This window comes from Alligator sinensis, unplaced genomic scaffold (genome assembly GCF_000455745.1).
Source record: "Alligator sinensis unplaced genomic scaffold, ASM45574v1 scaffold1324_1, whole genome shotgun sequence".
Taxonomy (NCBI): Eukaryota; Metazoa; Chordata; order Crocodylia; family Alligatoridae; genus Alligator; species Alligator sinensis.
Genome location: NW_005843201.1, coordinates 20,013 through 39,398, shown reverse-complemented (window position 1 = coordinate 39,398; position 19,386 = coordinate 20,013). Strand labels below are relative to the sequence as shown.

At 43.6% G+C, this 19,386-nt stretch overlaps 1 protein-coding gene across 1 annotated transcript in view; it reads right to left on the bottom strand.

The window, feature by feature from the left end:
- Positions 1–16,025: 16,025 nt before the first annotated feature.
- The window catches only part of BTLA (B and T lymphocyte associated), a 20,655-nt gene continuing 17,294 nt past the window's right edge, over positions 16,026–19,386 (bottom strand). The window contains exons 5-6 of the mRNA XM_006037949.3: positions 18,641–18,687; positions 16,026–16,975 (exon numbers count right to left, since the gene is read on the bottom strand). Of these exons, the coding sequence (XP_006038011.3) occupies positions 16,634–16,975; positions 18,641–18,687 (389 nt within the window). The 3' untranslated portion in view covers positions 16,026–16,633. The remainder of the gene's footprint in view (positions 16,976–18,640; positions 18,688–19,386) is intronic.

Sequence of the window (19,386 nt, the reverse complement as noted above, 5' to 3'; positions counted from 1 at the left end):
TCAATATTAGAACTAGGGGACATACAGGGAGAGTATGAGGGAGAAGATTTAAAGAAAAAAGTGTGGTTTTTTGTTTTTGTTTTTTTTTACACGGTGCATTATTAATTTGTGGAATTCACTGCCACAAGATGATCTAGAGGCTGACAACCAGACTGAAAAGAGGATTGGAAAGATTCATGCAGGACAGATTCACCAGTGGATTTTGAATAGTTAGCATAGTATCCTCCAGATTAGAGCGTCCTAGGTCTCTAAGTACTGGAGGCTGCAGGGAAAGAGGGGAGAAAACTGATCAGTCTCGATAGGCATTGTCTAAATCCTCTTTCCCCTTAGCATCCATTTCCCCTTCTGCCACTGAGAGATGTAGGATACCAAGTTTGGTGGATCTGTGGTCTGACCCAGTATGGTCTTGCTTACATATTTAAAACACCTGAACATAGTTTTTCTTCCCTCACTGGTCACATCTAAACAGGGTCACTGTTGTGGATCCTGGCTCTGCACTGGCTTTGGTCATACGTATTTTTTTCCAAATCCTTCTCTTTCATGTCCCTCTCTGCTATCTCTCCATCTCATCTTTGACCTTTCTCTTCCCCTTCTCCTCTTCCCATTCTGGTAACGTCTTTTCCCACCTATTCTTCTGTACTCCTTTGAATATTCCCATACTATTCCAGTCTTCTCTCTTGTACTTTCTTAGATGCGTCCACTACCTTCACTGATCCTCAGATGTAACTTCACTTTATCCATCTTTGTCACTCCACACATCCACCGGAGCATTCTAATCTCTGTCACATGCAGTCTCCTTTCTTGAGTTTTCTTCAGGGGCCATGTCTCCGCTTCATACATTAGTGCTGGATGCACATATCTTGTAGACTTTCCCCTTCAGCTTCACTGATACTCTCCTGTCGCATAATATTCCTGTCACCAACTTCCAGTTTGTCCACCCTGCTGGTTTTTGATGGTTCAGCTCTTCATCTAACTCTGCATTCCATTGAACCGGTGACCCCAGATACCTGAACACAGTTATGCAATTTAAAGAAGAAGTCTGCAGATACAGCAGCCAACTTCTGGCCTGCCACTGAAGAACCCATTTACTAAGTAATTCCAAAGTGGAAAGGAGCGGTGAGGTGGGACTATCTTATCTGCTAAAGGCCATTCTGGAAGCTGCTCATGCCTTCCTGATCTTTGATTTAATTAGTCTGTTAGTAGACAAAATAAAGTGGCTGAAATATCTGCTCAGTCAGGAACTGATCAAAGGTAGGTTTAATGCCTTATGAGCTTTTTCCAGAGGTTCACCACAGACTTGACAAGTCCCAGTTATCCCACACCTCTGTCACAGTAGGTTATATAGCCATGAGAAAAGCCCTGTTAGACTTAAACTCACAAGAAATGAAATTCTCTTGGAAGATTATTTTCCAGGTGGCAGCAATTTAAGCATTTTCTCTTTTCTTTGAAGTACTGGTACTGTTATTCATTTTATTCACTCTGCTGTTTGTTAAGAGCTTGTCTTTACTCTGTCAAGGAGCAGCATTTATATTTGGAAGTGTTACTTATAACAAGCCAGTAGAATCTTGTCTGCAGGTGGAAGCTATTGGAAAAGTAGTATGGATGTAAAGCTCAGTAACTATTTTGCACTAGGTCCCCATATGGATAAATTCTCCAAGTGACATTGTGAACTTAGTCTCCATGCTATGTGAAGGCATTCTAAGTGCAGAATATGTCTATGTAGGAGTTTATGCATAATGAAGCTTAAGTATTCTCACTTAGTAATACCCATTATATCACTGCCCCACAGGATCAAACACTGAAAGAGCATGGAAAGTTTAACCAATCTTCTAAAAAGAAGTTGGAGAGAGGCACATTGGCTATGTACATTACGGGCAAGGTTGCATTGAATTGTATAACTTTAGTCGGATTTAAAAAACATAAATCTACTACCCTATAGGAAGAGAAAAGTGAGCCAGGTCAGGATCTACCTAAACCACATAGGACCCCCAGTTGATCACACTTGGCCTCTCTATATGTTACCAAGGGCAGGAAATGACTTTGCTTAGTGCTGCAGAGGCCCAATTCATTACATCAGGTCCTTTAAAAAAATATACAACAAAAAACAACCCTGAAGCAAGTGTTATCTGGTGACTCCTGCTCTGACTGCATGGATACTTTAGAGCATTTCTAATGGGCATCCAAGATTTTCACTTCAATAAGAGCAATTTTATTCCTGTGAAAAGGTTTTATGTCATTAATTGATGCACCGCCTTCCCTAATGAATGAAGGAAAAAATATATCTTCCCATCATATTCAGTTAAACTTGGAATCCTTCCACCACATTTATATGCTTTAGAGCCACTCTTGCGAACCTCCTTGTACCTCTCTCCATTTCAACCAATATGCTTCTGTGTCTCCTGCTCTCTAGTATGCCGAGTAGTTTGTTAATAAATCCAATCTTAAAAGTGGGAGAACAAACTAACTCTGTTTTGGTTCTGGTCCCATACTTTGTACATCATGCAGCAATTGGTTTTAAGGCAATTCCTATGTTTCTGCCATTCTTAAAGCAGCTATAGCTGTTATGAGTCCAAGAAATCAACTAAGATATACTTTAATAATGCAAAATATTTATTGGGATATTTTCCATACAGCCCATCTCTTGAAAACACTGCCAAACTGTCTAGGTTTAAAACAAAAACAAAGTCATTTATCAAAGTAGGCAAAAATTGTCATGTTTCAAGTTTTACATGGAGCCCCCTGGCCATCATTCATGTTTGAAAGCCTGCAACATGCAGCATTTTAACATCAGTTCTATCAGCTTGTAAAAGTATAAACAAATTGTTTTAAATTCATGGAATTTGATCAAAGTTGGTAGGGGGTGCAAAATGTCACAAATGTTAAACAAGCAGTTAGAAGGGAGTTACGTAGAAGCAAAGATAACATGATCCAATCATGCAGCAGGGAATACATTTGCTACTACGAAACACTTGCAATGGTATTTAGCTCTGGATAGGATAATGCTTCATATCTGTCCGGGCTTGCCGTATTCTATTTATCTCCTCTTTTTCTTAGCTGAGTTGTCCAATACCACACAAAGAGATCCTATAGTAAGTCAGTCCATAGTTCAGATGGCACCCAATTGCAATTCAACCCATGTTGCAAGTCAGAGTAGCTTCTGGGTGAGCGGAGGAGGAGGCTGTTCATTCAGATGGATCCTCTTGTCATGTTTCCTGACATGACTGGAAGAAATTGTGTCCCTGAATGTAGGTTACCCAGGCTCTCACCATAGCATTGAGCAAAAAGTAACTGGAACAGCAGCCATTGATGCCAACTTAGGGGGAGTGAGGAGGTGCAAAATTAACAAAATTAACAGCCACCACTGCTTCAACCCAGCCGCATTATGGGCAGTCAAGAGCCACTGCCTCTGTCCAGGGTGCCAAGCTACTCTTACACCTCAGAGCTCACTTACTTACACTTGTTCTCAATGACAGTAAACATGCAGATCTGATGACTCAAATAGCAAGTAGAGGTTTCATGACCTCTCATAGGCTTGCCAAGTAAAAATGCTGACTGCATTAAAGGGAAGACCCATCGCCTTCTTACATTCCACCTTGTAGACAACTGAGTAGGCAAGGAAGAAGAAGGTATGACACAAAGACTTTCAAGGGAGTTGGTGTAGGGATCACCAGGATCAAGAAACCCTGGTATGTGTGAATGAAGAGAGCTAAAAAGCAAGTTTAATTTGTGGAGCAGCAGGCAAGCCTTTACAGTTCTTTAACCCCTCTCTCCAACTAACTGTCAGGCTTGCAGCTTTCTTGAGGGACCAATTCCCAACTCATTCTATCTCCTGTTAAGGAACATCTCTAAATTATAATTTATTTTCCAGAAAATTGTGGTGGGTGGATATTTTAGCTTGATGATGAACAAGGATGCTAACTAATGTTCATCCTGTTAATGCCCTGAACTATGAGAGAACTGTCTGATGTATTAGAAGTCATCCTTGTTACGTCAACATTGCCTTTGCTGCTCTTTGCTCATTAAATACTGCAAATCTGTTGGGACTGGATTTCTGTCTGTCTTGAGTATATAAACTCAGAAGCCAAACAGATACTGAAAATGTGAACTACCTAGTATCACTTCTTCCCCTTCCACCTTCAACTCTCTCCTTCCCTCGATAGAGTTTCATCCCAGACTAATTTGTTACCTAGTGTTCCTACTAACTTAGACTTCTCACAGTCTTCCTTCTCTATTTTACACATTAAGCTGGCAATGTTTATCCTTTGCTAGAGACATCTTTTGAAGAATAACTTGTTATTTTAGAGTCTCTCAAATGTTATGAAAGTCATTTAAATAATTTTATTTGGAATGTAAGACTAACCCCCAAATGGTCTAGAACTAATCTCACAATGGTCTGGGGAACAGTGTGCATGAACATACCACAATACTAATGTCATACACATTGAACATCCTCAAATTGGTAAGAAAGGGTATAATGCATTAGCAGCCCCTGTTGCCCAAGTAGAAAGGGCACCACACATATACAGACTTAAAAGCCACTGCACAGAGACTCTCCAATCTTAGTCACTTGACCCAAAACAATCCCAGATAATGAGCCTTAAAAAGGCACATTTCCAAACACATGTCCACAGAAACATGTTTTCTCCTCCTCCAAAACTCCCCAGAAAATGACAGTCAAGATGTCACCAACAAAATGACACCCACAACCACAAACACAAAACGTCAAAGACCACTGCCAAAAAAAAGCCAGAGATTCTACCGTACCCTTCAAAAACAAACACAAAACACCTCCATCAGCAAAAAGAATCCATTATAAAACTTCTCTGACCTTCCCTGTCTTAAAATAGAACTTTACCCCCATATTTAAAGGTTACATGTGAAAAACTTCAAGCAAGTTCCTCAGTATTAATAGCATAAAATGTAAGTATACCAAAAATGAACCTTACTATGAATACAGCACATAAAGAGCTATTAAAAATATTTTAAAAATCCAAAGAACATAAAAAAAAAATGCCCCAAAGTGTTTACTTCTTGGTTATAAAAAGATCTGAAAATGGTCCAAGAATATTTTTTTCCTAGTGTATAAAATAAGCACCCAAGAGCATTCAGAGGGCTTGCCTCTCTCCTTTTTCAGTAAAGCCACATCTAAAATCTATCATGAAAGTGATTAACAAAGACTCATAATGAGAGCCAAAAGCTGCCCTGAAAATCTCCGCTCTATTTTATTGACTAGTTCAGTCCCCCTTCCCCTGCCCCCCCCAACCGAAAAATAAAAGCAATCAGGCTTTGAGTGGAGTTGTTGAAGGGCTGGTCACATTAGCAACTCCTCTTTTTAATAGTATAAGAAGATCACCCAAGTTAAATTCTACTTTTTCTACTTCCTAATTAGATATTAGCAATGTTAATAAGCAAGAGTGAATACTACATATCTAGTAGAAATGCAGGAACAAATCATGAAACACAAACCCAGAGTATTCATTTTTAAAAGCATTTTCCCTAACAGCCTACTGCTGTACTTGCTGCCTAAGTAGTGCCCTTGCTGTACATTGTTCAGCCACTAGATGTCTTTATTTTCCATAAAAAATTGCCAGCTAAGACAACTAAGTCCAATCACTGGTAGATCAGAGATAAAACTAGTATTTAAATGTATTAGTCTGTTGTATGTATCCATACTCCATGGTAATTGTCCTTATTAATTATTTCCTCTTAAATACTTTCTGTACTATACTTGCATCTATCAGGATATTCCTAAACATTTTGGGAATGCCACACCATCCTATAGATTGTAGGGAGCTGATCTAAGCACTTTTTGTAATTACATTTTTACAAGTTGTTCTTTAAAATAACAAGCATAATACAGGTGGGCAAATGCAGCACCAGCCCCCAATACTAATTTACAGGGAGCCTTAGAACAGTAAGACTCTGGCCAAGTGCACACAAGTGAACATGTCTGTTATGAAGTCTCAAAGCAGTCTGAGATGCTGCAGGAGGCACGCCGTGAATGAAAAAGTGTTCCCCGCCCTTTAAATATACAGCATGGACTCTAAGCTTGATACTGGGGAATCCCCATATCAAGAAAAAATATGGCAGAAGAAAGGGTGTGCTCCTGGAGCATGCCCCGAACCAACTATAATCTGGATCCTCCAAAGAGCTGCTCAAGCACTCAGCCAGAGCACCTCTATGCCTGCTGCATGCCCCTTCCGCTCCAGCATGCTAGAGAAAATAGAATTGGGGCATGGCTGGCAGCAGTGGGTCAGAGCTGGCTGGGACCCAGGCTCTGCCCCGGTAAGCAGGAACATGGGGGTGGGAAGGATTGCGTGGGAGGGATGTGTCCCCCTCCTGTCCCCCCAAAGATGCACAACCCCTACCACTGGTGGCAGCAGCAGCAGCGGGCCCTCAGGGCGTTCACGGCCCACTGCAGGCAGAGCCCCCCAGCGCATGCAGCTCTGCCTGAGTCTTGGGAGCTACACGTGGCAAATGGAGCTGGCCCAGCCCACTGGCACACGCCTTCCAGCATGACCGGGCTGGCTTCTGCTGCCACCCAGGGCTCCTGGCACTGCAGGCAGGAGGTGTGCACCATTGGGCCAGGCCAGCTCCTGCCTGCATGTGGCAGGCACATGGAGGCAGGAGCTGGCCCTGCTCAGTGGCACACGGCTCCTGGAGGCAATGCCAGGAGCCCCCACATGCCAGCAACTGGGCTGGGTCTGTGCACCACATGTAGGCCCTGGGACTCAGGCCACGCCACACAAAACTGGGGGCTCTGAATGCAGAGGGCCATGAGTGCCCCAAGGGCCTGCTACTGCTGGTGCCAGCTCCCCTCCCCCCACAAACCTCACACTCACAGACCCACCCACAAAACTCACACCCTCAAACCACCCCCGCAATCTACCCACTAGCTCCATACCTCCCCACAAACCTCATACCACCCCTATACCTAGCCACACCTCCAAACCCCATATCCACCCCACAAATCTCATACCCTGCATGCCCAACCGCCAGATGGGATAGCACCTGCTGGCAGGAGCTGTGGCTTCAGACAAAACTGCTGCAGTGCAGCCCTGTTCTGTGCCCACACCAGTGCTGGGACATGTAGCCCCAGCCTGGTGGGGACTCCTGGTCCTAGGAACCACTAGGTTGGGGAGGGGTTGGAGGTGACACCAGGGGTGGATGATGGGCAGGGGAGCACGGATTGAGGTGGCAGTGGGGTCTATGAGTGATGAGCCAGGGGTGGCAGCAGAGGTGTGTATGACAGAAAGAGAGAGATGGGGTGGGCGATGGGGGAGCACTCTGGGTAGGAGACAACACTGGAGACAGGCTTGGAGCCCCTCTGCCCCCCTAGAGCAGCCTGTGCAGTGGGAGGCTCGCCTGGAAGGGAAGAGGCTTGCCCAGCTCAACCCCTGAGCCCCAGTCGAGGGCTTCCCAGGAACAACATGGGAATTGTTGGGGCCTGGGCACAGGTGCAGGGAGCAGATCAGTGAAGGCTGGCAGTGCTCAGAGCCACAAAGCATCAGGTGGGACAGCTGCAGCTAGACCCACGTTCTGGTGCTGAGATGGAGCTGCTGCCCAGAAGGAGGGAGTGGCAAGCAGGCAGAGGCTGCAGGTCAGGAGTGAAGGGCACTGGTGGAGCTATGGATTCAGATTGAGGGGTAAAGACATGGGCAAGGGCAGTGCACCGGCATATCAGTGCTGCTCAGCACCACAAAACAGCTGCAGGTCGAGCTGCAGTCATCCCCACATCCTGGTGAGCTCTCCTGGTGAGGAGGCAGGGACAGCTCCAATTTTTCTATGATAATAAAAACCAAAAGCAAACAGAGTGTATACATATTTAGAATTTATTTTATTATGATGATAGAGGCACTGGTAGGTTTCCAAATTGCTTTAAAATTGTAAATATATCAATACAACATTGTCCGCCTGATCTGTCTCTCTCTCGCTCTCTCTCTAGTGGCATTTCATTTTAATCATGGAAGAATGCATATTTTGGATATTTTAATGAGGGAATTTGGGGGTTTTGATTAGAGAATTTGCAATTTTTAAACAGGGAACACCAGGATTGCTGGTGAGGCAAGTGGCGGGACCTGGGCAGAGGAGACTACCTAGGGCCAGCACTGGGGACCCAGCTGGAGGGTAGACAAGGTGGCTGACCTGGCCATTTGGGGGCCAGGAGGACATGCTTCAACTGTTCAAAGCAGGCCACCACAATGAACACATGTTCTAGGCGATAGCTGTCCAGATCACAGAATGGGGGCACCAGAAGACATGACAACAGTGCTGCACAAAAGCCACCTGTGCAGCCACAGCCCACTGGCAGCTGGCCCAGAGGTGCAGGTGTCTCTGCTAGTGCCCATGCCACAGTCCAGGCAGCTATGCGGTCCCTGTCCAGACCTGGCAGGCATGAAGCCATGGGACCGCAGGTCCAAGGGGACGGATGCTGTCGCAGGTGGTAGCAGACCACAGCTAGGCAGCAGCCTCCACAACCAGACTGTGGTAGTGGGTAGAGGGTGCAGCAGTCCAGCTGACACAAGGGGCTAGTATCCTCAGACACCAACTGGCTGGGCCTCAGAAGCTCTGAGTTGTTCATCAGGGTAGCTTTTTATACTTATGGGGCCTGTACAGGTGATGGCCCCAGTCTTTAGCTCCCCCTGGATGAAGATCTAGGAGGAGCTGGGGAGGGTCAGTTTGCCCCAAGTAGCAGAATTTGCCCCACAACAAAGTGTATGTTCAGGCACATAAACTGGGGCACAAATCTCCAGCACAAATTTGTGCCACTGCCACTTGAGCTGCTGCAAGTACACATGCGTGTGTGTGTGGATACACCCTGTGGTGCTCACTCTCACCCTGCTCCAACTGTGGGGCTCCCCCCTCCCCCAATAGCTACTCTCAAGCATTTCTGCCTAGGGAGGCAAAACAGGTATTCATGCCTCTGACAACTAGGTTAGCCTTTCACTTACGAGACTGCTTTGATGGCACCCTGTGGATTTGGAAAGTTATTAGTATATAATCTACTTTGGGTGCTTTTCTCCTATTGAAGAAGTTTAGTATCTATATTTAATAACGGATCAAGTATTTGCATTATATTTGGCTTTGCCTTGTTTTTCCATACTGCTAACTATATAATAGGCTAAGTGGAGAGCAGCAGCTAAAGTTAATGTTGCCTAACACTTTCCCTTTTATGATCCTGTTTTTAGTGACTTCTGTCATTGCAGCACCATTTAACTGCAACTTTTCCCAAAAAGTGAGCCAGTGACAAACACCCAAAATGGAGACAATCATCCCAAACAGTTAGTTTGGCATATTTATGCCACTGCTATTTGTCCCCAGGCATGCCCCTGCATGCGAGCTCTGGCATGCAGCAAGTTGACCCAAGTAGGGTAAGGGCAGCTGGGGCCAGCACGTGGGCTGGCCCCAATAGCCTTTCCTGGAGTCCTGGAGGCCTCCCAGGGCAGCAGCAGTGATCCCAGTGCTCAGAGCCTGGCTGGCAGCCAGAGCATGGATCTGGATAGCCAGGCTCCCTTTCTGGTGATACACACTGCTGCCACATGAGTCATGCCATTTTTTTAGCATCAGGGTTTCTTTTACACCAGGATCTCCCAGTGTAAAAAACCCCACCGCGCTACAAGTTAGCAGTGTGCTGAACACTTGCATGTGCAATACGTGGTTTGCAGTGGGGACACACATACATGTGTGGTATGCAGCACCGCAGACCCATCTGCTGCACCACGCATTAGGGCTGTGCGAAATTTCACTGGCAGTTTCGTTTCAACACTGTTTAGACTAATTTTGAGCTCAAAACAGCAAAACAGAAATGAAATAAAGGGCTTCGAAACAGCCTTGAAACAAAACGAGGGCAGTCGAAATGTTTCGAAAGTTTTGAAACATTTTGAGTTTGTCGTCTGCCAGTGCCATGTCCTTAGACCAACACTCCTAGCATCTGTCCCTAGTCAGCTGACCCGACGGGCGCAGGGCCCTGGGCACATCTAAGCCCCAGGCCTGGGGCTGGCAGGGAGAGTTCTCTGGCAGCTGCTGGAGAAGCAGCTCCTGCAGGAAAGGAAAGAAAGGCTCTAGTCTGTGACAGTTTGGCTGCCTGAGATGCTGCTGGTGCAGCTGTGCTGCTCCCTAAGGTGTTATTATTACCTGCTGTTATTTAAAGCGGCGGATTAGACTGAGGCTGTAGGGGAGGAGGAGCCCTCATTGGGACACACTACCATGCTGTGTAGAGGCCCCAGTGCCAGTGAAGGCACGCCTTAATACACACACAGTGTCACCCATGTCACAAGTTTTGCTTGTCAGCAGCCTGAGGTGCAATTTCCTAGAAACCCCTGCACTTATCTCTCTGAAATCTGGCAGGCTTCATGGCCTCAGCAGGGGGCATCATGCCTGCTGTTTGCCCCCTGTGCCTTCATATGTACAAGTGACGTGAGTTTTTTGCTTTCAAGACTTTGGTGTAGTTTCCCACAAACTCCTATACCTATCTCCTTGAAAGTTGGTGGGCATCATGCTCTCAGAAGGGGCTACCATCCCTGACATTTTCATCCAAATATGCCAAAAACTAACAAAGTTATAGGCAGTTTTGTGCTTCCCTAATATAGCCTATGGGCTAAACGTTGAAACAGCGAAACCGTTTTGATGAAACGAAACAGAACAGTGCTTTCAAAATGAAACACTGTCCCATCGAAACAGCAAAATGGAAGTTGAAATAAAATGGTGTTGTTTCACACAGCCCTAGTAATTACAGCACATTGGAGCAGACTCAATCAATTAATTGAGTCTGCTGGCATGTGGTAATTACTGCAGTCCACTGCTGAAGCATGATAATTGCCATGCTTCAGCAGACTTCAGCATCATGTGTATCACTATCCCCTCCCTGGAAAATAGTAACAGAGGTGCTTTAACTAAAGCTTGTCAAACTTTAGTTAAAGTGCCTCTGCCACCATTTTTCAGCATGGAGACGCTGATTAAAGAGAAGCTCCAGGCACTTTAATTAGAGTGGTTCTCGGAGCCACTCTAATTAAAGCTCCCCCACCCCCCATCTTGCCCCACTCCCGGAGCACATGTGTAAACGCCCACAGTGACTATTCATGCAATTAACTGAGAGTTAGACTGATACTTCAGTAAATCTGGCTTAAAAAAAGATCCCCTCTGATATACTCATGAGTACTGTTGTGTTAAATGGAACATAGTTGAAGCACTGTCTGCCTGAGCAGAGCAGAGGGCTGGACTCTGATCTTCTGAGGTCCCTTCCAGCCCTAATGTCTATGAATCTATAAATCAAAGTGTACCCTTAAAATGACAAGAAATATACCATAGGGCAGCTTAAGACTCTTGGTTAAGTCTACTCTCAATATATCACATTCTGAAAACATCAGTCATTGAGGGTAAAGCTTGAGTAAATGTGTTTCCTATTGACACAATGCCTAAACCATCTTAGGCATAATAACAGCCATTCACACCAACTTCAACTGTCCTGCCTTTCAGGCCAAAGGTGAACATTCATTCTCTCAACAGAGTCTTTATAAAGTTAATTGAACTGTCCAAGATGCACAATTCCCATTCTTCATAACTGCATTCAAATGCAAGGTATATGTCCTTCATGAAGCAACAGTGGGAAGAGGTTAAACACAGGGGGAAAAAATGAGGTCTGAGTTTAAGTTTTGAATTTAAATGAACTTCTGAGAAACTTGGTATCCATGTTGTGGTGGACTGGATGAGGCTAGAAAGGCATTTGTTAGTCAGCTGAGACAGACTGAGGGTGCATTGGGGTAAACTGATGTAGATGTTAATGTTCCCTTAATTTGTTCTTTTCTTGACTTTCAAATTTTTATTTCAATGATAGGAAATGTGCTTGAGCAGGCCACATGCTAATGTTAATTTTTTTGCAGAGGAATATTTTCATTTGAAAACTACAAGGAAATCTTCACCTTGAGAGCTCCTGTCCTAATTCTGCAGCCCTCCCTACATGCATGTCTTAAGTCCTGTGGTCAACATTGCTGGTATCCAGATTTTTCTCAGACCCCTTTCTTTTTCATCCATTCAGGACATTCCCTCTTCCCACACACAGGACATCCCTGAAAGTCTGAGCTGGGCAGTGGTGTTCCTTGCATCTGCTAACTCTCATTGTACAGCCAACTCCACCATATAGTCTACTTTCACATTTCTTCCCTTCCCTTATCAGTGGAAAGTTATGGAGGTGGATGGTCCAGTCCTTGCTGTCACAGAAATAAGCTAGATAGTGATGTGGGGAAAGGTTGTGCAGTTGGGCCAGGAAGTCTAGTATTGAATCTGGTGGTCTTGACACAACAGGGAGCAGGATATAGTGGGTGAGTGTGGGAGGAGGGGCGGGGGGTAGAGAGCAACTATTGCAGCTCAAGCTGATGGCAGAGTAGAGCTTGTTTCTTCCAGAAACTGTTCTTGATCTGGTCATGTATCAACCTTGTGGTTCACCAGAAAGAAAGCTATCTGACAATCCTTTGTACCTAAGAATCTGTAAAGTAGAATGTGCCATGCTATTCATTCTTATTTCTGAGTAATGAACTAACACTTGGAAGGAGAGAACTGGGGAAATGAAGTAGTAAGAGCAAGTGTGTTTCACTCAGTGTCCTCCAGTTGAAGGTGTTTCACTCCAGTTGAAGTCCGTTTACATGGTGCATAGCCATCTAAAAGTCCTATGCTATATGCTGCATATGCTGCATAGAAGCATGTGTATTGTGCAATCTGTTATCACTCAGACTGCACCTGCAGGCTTTCCCTGTACAGAACAAATCAGTGGCCTGCAATGAAAAGTGACAGCCACTTCTGCTGCCACTGGCATGAATTCAACTCCAAAGACTTCACTAGAACTCCCACAAATTTTCATGGGCATAACTGAGTACATAGTTCTTTCCTGGATGTGTGTTTCTGGATTCCTGTATGACTACACTGTATGCACAACATGTTTTTTGCAGAAATTGATAGCAGCTAAGGAAAATCAAGAAGAAGAACTGATAATGCACTTGGGAAAGCTTTATGATGTGTTTCAAGAAGTCTAGTCAGGTACCAAATAGTCCCCATGGAATGAATCGCAGGCTACTTTTCCTAGATGGTTGCAATACAGTAGCTGGGAGGACTGAAATGAAAGTAGGCATTATTTTTGTTGTTTTCTTGCTTTCCAATATTTTGACAAGCACACAAATTATTCTTGAATGCCTAGAGCTGGCTTCTCTAAGTCTAATGCCAAGGCACACGGGTAGGACAACCTAAGAGAAACTCAAATGGGCATTGCTGATGCTGTTCCCATTTTGGGAACACAAGTACATTAATCTCCAGGCTGTCTATTAAGCCCTAAAAATGGATGGATGGAATTCTCAAATGGAACATTACATTATTGACATCCATTGCAACTGGGGGAGAAACCCCAGGCACCACCTTTGGGGGGTGAGAGGGAGGAGCACAAAAATAGCCACTGCTGCAGCTGTGGCTGAACATGCTGCTACCATAGGCACCATGGCAGCCAGTGCTGCCCAGTGCATCATGGCTGGCCCAGGCATGGAGATGCCTTGCTGTGCCTCTGTCAAGATTTACTTAGATATTTGAACTGAATAAGCTAACTCCTTTATCAAAAGGTGGGTTGGACCTTCCAGTTCCTGGTAAATGAGCCGTTTGCACACTGTAGACATTCCCCTGGATAAGTGAAAGGAAATTGATGCCTATGTTTTCCAAGGAAAGAGAAGATAGGAGCTGAACAAATTGAATTTTACCTGCACAGATTATTTACTCCTCAAGTGATAGATGTTTTAGCTTCTTATGTTTTCCTACCACAAAATGTATGGCCTTCTGTGTTAAAAGAATGCATGGTAATGTGCATGAGAGCTCTCTCTTGCAGTTAGCACATTTGGTGGTATGGTGGTAAGCACTTCCTGTTTAGCTACAGAAATCTTACCTTCCAAATCAAACTTGGGTCTGTGGGGAGTTCACTTACCTACAGTTCCCACTCTTGCATCTGCCTTCCGATTTAACGGCTGCCTGCTTCCCATTTTAGCATGCTTCCTGTAATTATTCTGGTATAAGTCATTTCAGAAAAGGACCGGTTCTCCCCTCTGATTTGTAGCTCATGACATCCTTTTACTTCCATTAACTGACCACCAGATGTCATTAGGCATTCATTTCTGCTCGCCTGTCCCCAAACATGCTGTGATTAGTGTTATGAAATTCAGTGATCTCAGTTACAAAGGCATACAATAGAGAAGTATGGCATATAATAAAACAGAACATTTGAGGTTATTTTTTCCAGGAGATATGTCTTTCTCTTGTTCCTTTAAGAAATGATATTAATGAGATCGTCAATCCATGGTTTATGTTTTTCAACTGAGAACTTGGTCTAACAAGCTTTGTGGGGAAAATTTCCACTAACTTCAGTGAAAGTTTTGCCCACCTAGGTAGCATGATTTGGCTCAGACCAAAATAAATAAATAAATAAATAAACCAGACTTGAAACAAGGCATAGGGGTAATAAATATTCTTTATTAGCAGTAGAGCAAAAATCAGAAACCTGTTAATATCTGTGGTGTTAAATGGAATTACACAAAGATACAATATGTTCACAAATAAGTATTTCTCTTTTTTCCATTAACCTAAGTGCGAATCATCCAGCATGTTGCACATACCCTGAAAACAGCAGAACTAGTACATCCTTCCTTTTCAGTTGCGGTCTGTATTTTAACCAAGTTGAAGACTCTCTCATTGTTGCAGCACTAAACCTGTTTTTACAAATACTGTTTGGTACCTGTTTCAGTATATCATTTGCAGAAGCATGATATTGGAGCTGGAGCTAAACAAATGCTGCAAACCAATTGCACAAATATGCTTTTGAATTTCAAGCATCAGATCTTTCTCTTCTCCCCATCCCTTCCCCAAAGATAAATGTGGAGGGAGTTCTATTTGTATCCAGCTTTGGAGATAATACTTTTATTAGTATTATCTCCAGTTGCACACATTTTTACATGATCCAAGCTTAACTTACATGAGTGAAAGCTGCTATCCTTCATCATTTATTGTCCATTTATTGATGCAAAGTTTTCATTGTCTGTTTAGGACAGAGGCAACAACACACCTCTTGGGTAACCAAAAACAGCCCCAGAATAATGAGTAATGACTGCTTTATGAGAACAGTTTATGAACAGCCATTTGTCTACAAAAAATGCTCATTACCATTATGAAAAATGAATCAACATAACATAACTTTTATAAATGAACTAACTGTAGTAGACAAATTGATAAATAGGTCTTTTTTTCTCTTTGCCTACCTCACACCCCCTGCCTCCATCCCCAGCACAATAAATTGTCCTGACCAAGTCTGTCTTCCATGCAAAATGTGTCTCAATCACTCAGCATAAATAAATTGTTCCGTTCAATATGAAAGTAATGGGGGAGGAAAAAATAAGTAGCACAGGTAAGGAAGACTCTGCGTTTCAGGTGAAATTCTGAAAGACTCACGGATGTGCTGAGATGAAGGAGACGGAAAGACCTAAGAAGGATGAATGTTTTTGCAGAAACAGTTTTGAGGGAATCTGACAGGAGGCTCTGAGTAAAGTTGAAAGTGATATGATGTCAGAAGTAGGCATGAGTTGCTTACCTCAGGTAGGGTTTATAAAAATGAAAGCACTTCTTAACTAGGTCCTCAACTGAAATGGGGATGAATTTGTGGCTCTTTTCATGTATGAGAATGTGGACAGCAGCATTCTGCCTCTGTTGGCACATGGATAGCACGTATCTAGGAAAGCCATAGAAAAGTGAGCCTCTGCTTCCTTCTGCTGGAGGGAGGGATCTATGTGTCAGTAATAGAGCTTGCAATATCATATCCATTACCTGTAAATCCATCCATTTAATGTATGCACTTATTATGTTAATTCATTCATTCAAGAGCTTAAGTACATTCCACCTCTTTCCCCCCCTCCCACCCCCTTTATATTCATACTTCTCCATTACCACTGATTACTCCATGATCATTCTTCATGTTATTTAGGTAACTTTTCCTAAACTGGCTGGTGGTTAAGAAACATAGCCTAGCAGTAAAAAAAAAAAAAAAGCTTGTTGTTGGTTAGTAGCAGGTTTATACATTCTTGGGGTTCATAGAAAACTTCCAAAAGACATGTAGTCTTTTAAGCTTTAAATATATTTGTTCTAGCAAAATGTGAATCTGCAAAAATTCCATGAACAAAAATAACCCATTATTTCCCCCAGATGGAACTAGTATAGCTCACTGCCTTTTATAATTTAGAAAAAAAAAATCAATATTCCTATGCAGTCAGTCTTACTTTTTTAGTCTTACTTTTTAAAAAAATGTGATCTGTCCAAGGATTCACCTAGCTCTGGGCTATGTTTGAATAGAGACAAAGAGACTTTCCAAGAACATGAGAGTTTCAAGTAAATTCACAAGGGTGATGGAAAAAAACCTATGCACTTGTTAATACAGAGCTATCCATGTGAGCTCCATTAAAGTGTGAATTCCAGAACATATCATCAGAATGATTATGTTCTTCTAAACAAAGAGAACCCCCCCTAGATAAAAAGGAAAGATGTCCCTGTGGTGAAACTGGAGTCCTAGTGGCACACACAACTTTAAGGTATTGGCTAAAGGAAGGAGTTGTCATTGCCCAACTTATTTCTTCACATTAATAGCAGCATATTCTGTAAGTTCAATATTTACATCTAGCTCTCTTGGCAGGAAATTGTCTGCAACAGCAGAATGATTTAGTGAAGCATAAACGATGGAATCTAGGCTCTCTGTTAAGTGTGGTTTAGAAGGGATAGCAGGTTTGTCACAGGCAGGCCTTGGTTCTGCCCCATGACCATTCCAGTGAGGAACATCATTGTCATAAACTGCACTTCCATCTGGCAGCTGTAGTTGGCTTTTCATGATGCAGTAGTCAAATGTAGCGCCTTCGTTTTGAGCTGCAGGAGTCCTGTTGATGTGGGATTGGACATCTGTAGGGCTGTTGACCTGCAAGAGAACAGAATGGGGTTTAGCTCTGTATGGAACTGTGTATTAGGTATGGACATGGCAGGTGGAGCCTACGTATGAGACAGGGATACAGGGTGTTGAGTTCATGCACTAAATGTTAGGAAAATATTAGAAAGCATTGACTAACACACCTCTAGCCTTTCTCTACCTTGTTCACCAAAGTCAGTCTTGTCTTCTTTCTTCTCCTCCTCTTCTTTTTCCCTCTTTATATGATCTCATTAATCTCAGGGCAAAGCTGATACCATTTTGCCCAAGCTCATCTACTCCACTTTTATGGCCCATCACTCTTCTCACTTCAGTCTCAGAATCCAAGATTCTCCCTTTCTCTCAACTTGCTCTCACCCTTCCCATCTCCTAAACTCCCTTCACTTCTGTCATTACCTAAATTTCTTTTTTCCTTATCCAGATTCTTTAAATCTGCTCATTAACTGGTGTATTGCTGAGCCTAGAGACCTCTACTTGGCCCCACTTGCTCATCCACCTACATTCCATCTCTGTTCTGTCATGTTCTGTTCCTGGTGCTTTAACGTGCTTTTCTCTAAATGACTCCTTGAACCCCCTGCACTTCGCCATATGTTGTTTCAACTCCTCAGCAAGTTCTGCAAATATCAAATCATCTCATGCTAGCCACTTATAGGAGCCTCTTCTTTTTGCTCAGCCTCCTCTCCTTGTGTGCAATATGGCATTTCTCCTCCACTCTAGGCTTGATTCAGTTTTCCTGTCTTTCTCCTCGGCTCACTGCTGCTCTCTCTCTCTCTCTCTCCCCCTCCCCCTCCCCCCACCCCCAACCTACTCCTGCCATGCCTCAGTCCCCCACTGGTAATTATTTTCCTTTCCTTCTGTCTGAGGGTTTTGGCTCTTTTTCCTTCTACTCCCCCAAATACCACTGGTTCCCCTTGGACAATACTTCTCTTACCTGGACTATAGCAAGGCCTCATTCATCTTGTCCTATGACTTCTCAGCCCTTAATGGTCTGTAGTTTCTACTAATACCACCTTTCTTTGTTTGCATCTCAACAACATCCCTTGATTTCTGCTTTCTCTCATTTCCACATCAAATTCAAACTTCTTGCCCTCCTTTTCATTGTTCTGCCTAACTCTGGTCTTACTGTATCTCTCCTTTTTGTTTTTTTAATCCCCCTTTCCAATGACAGCATCCTATCCAGGCTCCTCTCCTGAAAATCCCCATACTGAACTCTTTGCATCTTCCACATTTCCCCATGTGCCCAGCCCTCCATTCCTATGTCCCTTCAGGATCCTATCCCAATTAGATTTCTTCCACCAGTTCTTGACCTGCTACAACCCAACAACTATAGAACAATTTTTTATATAAATGTTTTTTCACTTAAAGTTTTTACTTTCACCCTGTGTGTCATAGTCATGGTATATGCTGAGTCTTATTCAGACAGTTTGCTTTGTGAGGTAAGCAACTGCTTTCCTTTGTTCCTACAACATAAAGCATGCTTTCAGCACTCCATAATTACACAGATTATACTATGGCAGTGGTTTAGTGCTGTATTTTTAGTGCTAATAGTGTAATATTGTGAAACACTCCACAGCACTCAAAAAAACCCCCAAACCTTGCAGCACTCTGGTTGAGAATCATTGTGGTAAGGTTTGGTACTACAGCAGAGCTCAAGCATACCATGTTTATTTCTGTCTGTGAAGTTGCTGGAGTTGTCTTGGATTTCACTGAAAGAAAGAAAAGAAAATTTGTCAGTGAACTATTGTGTGATTTGTCTTCCTTCTAGTAGGAAGGAGGTTGTGGACACTACTAAAACACTTCCTTCCTTGGGGCTAGGGAAAAACAGACATTAAACATAAACCGGCTTAAGTGATCAGAACCTGATTTAAACCTGTAACAACAGATGCTTAGCGCACATAAACCAATTTGAGAATGGCTGAAACAGCTTGAGATAAACCTGATTGAATGTAGTATCAGACTTAACTGATTTGGCTTAAACTGGTTTATGCAATGTCTGTCCCAGACCCCTTGCTGGTTTAAGATAAACCAGAGGCCCCCAGCATCCTGGCATGCTCTATGGGCTGGGCAGGGCTCTCTGCTCTACAGTAGGGCTGGCCCCTTCCCTCTGATCCCTGGCTGCAGCTCCAGAGACTGCAGGCTGCTTCTCCCCCCCTCCTCTCCTTCCCTCCCCCCACTCCCCACTAAGCAGAAATTCTCTGCTTTCCTCTGCTTTGCTGAGAGATGTCTATGTATTAGCTAGCAGACCACATGCTGGCTATGGTCCATGCCAAGTCAACAGGTAGAATCACCAGGCAGAATCAACAAGTAGCTGGTACTGTCCCTATGTTCTTTTCTTAATTGGGTGATAAACACTGTTATCAATTCCCTGCTGGACTAATCACAGCATCCTGCCCAAGCCTGGCCTC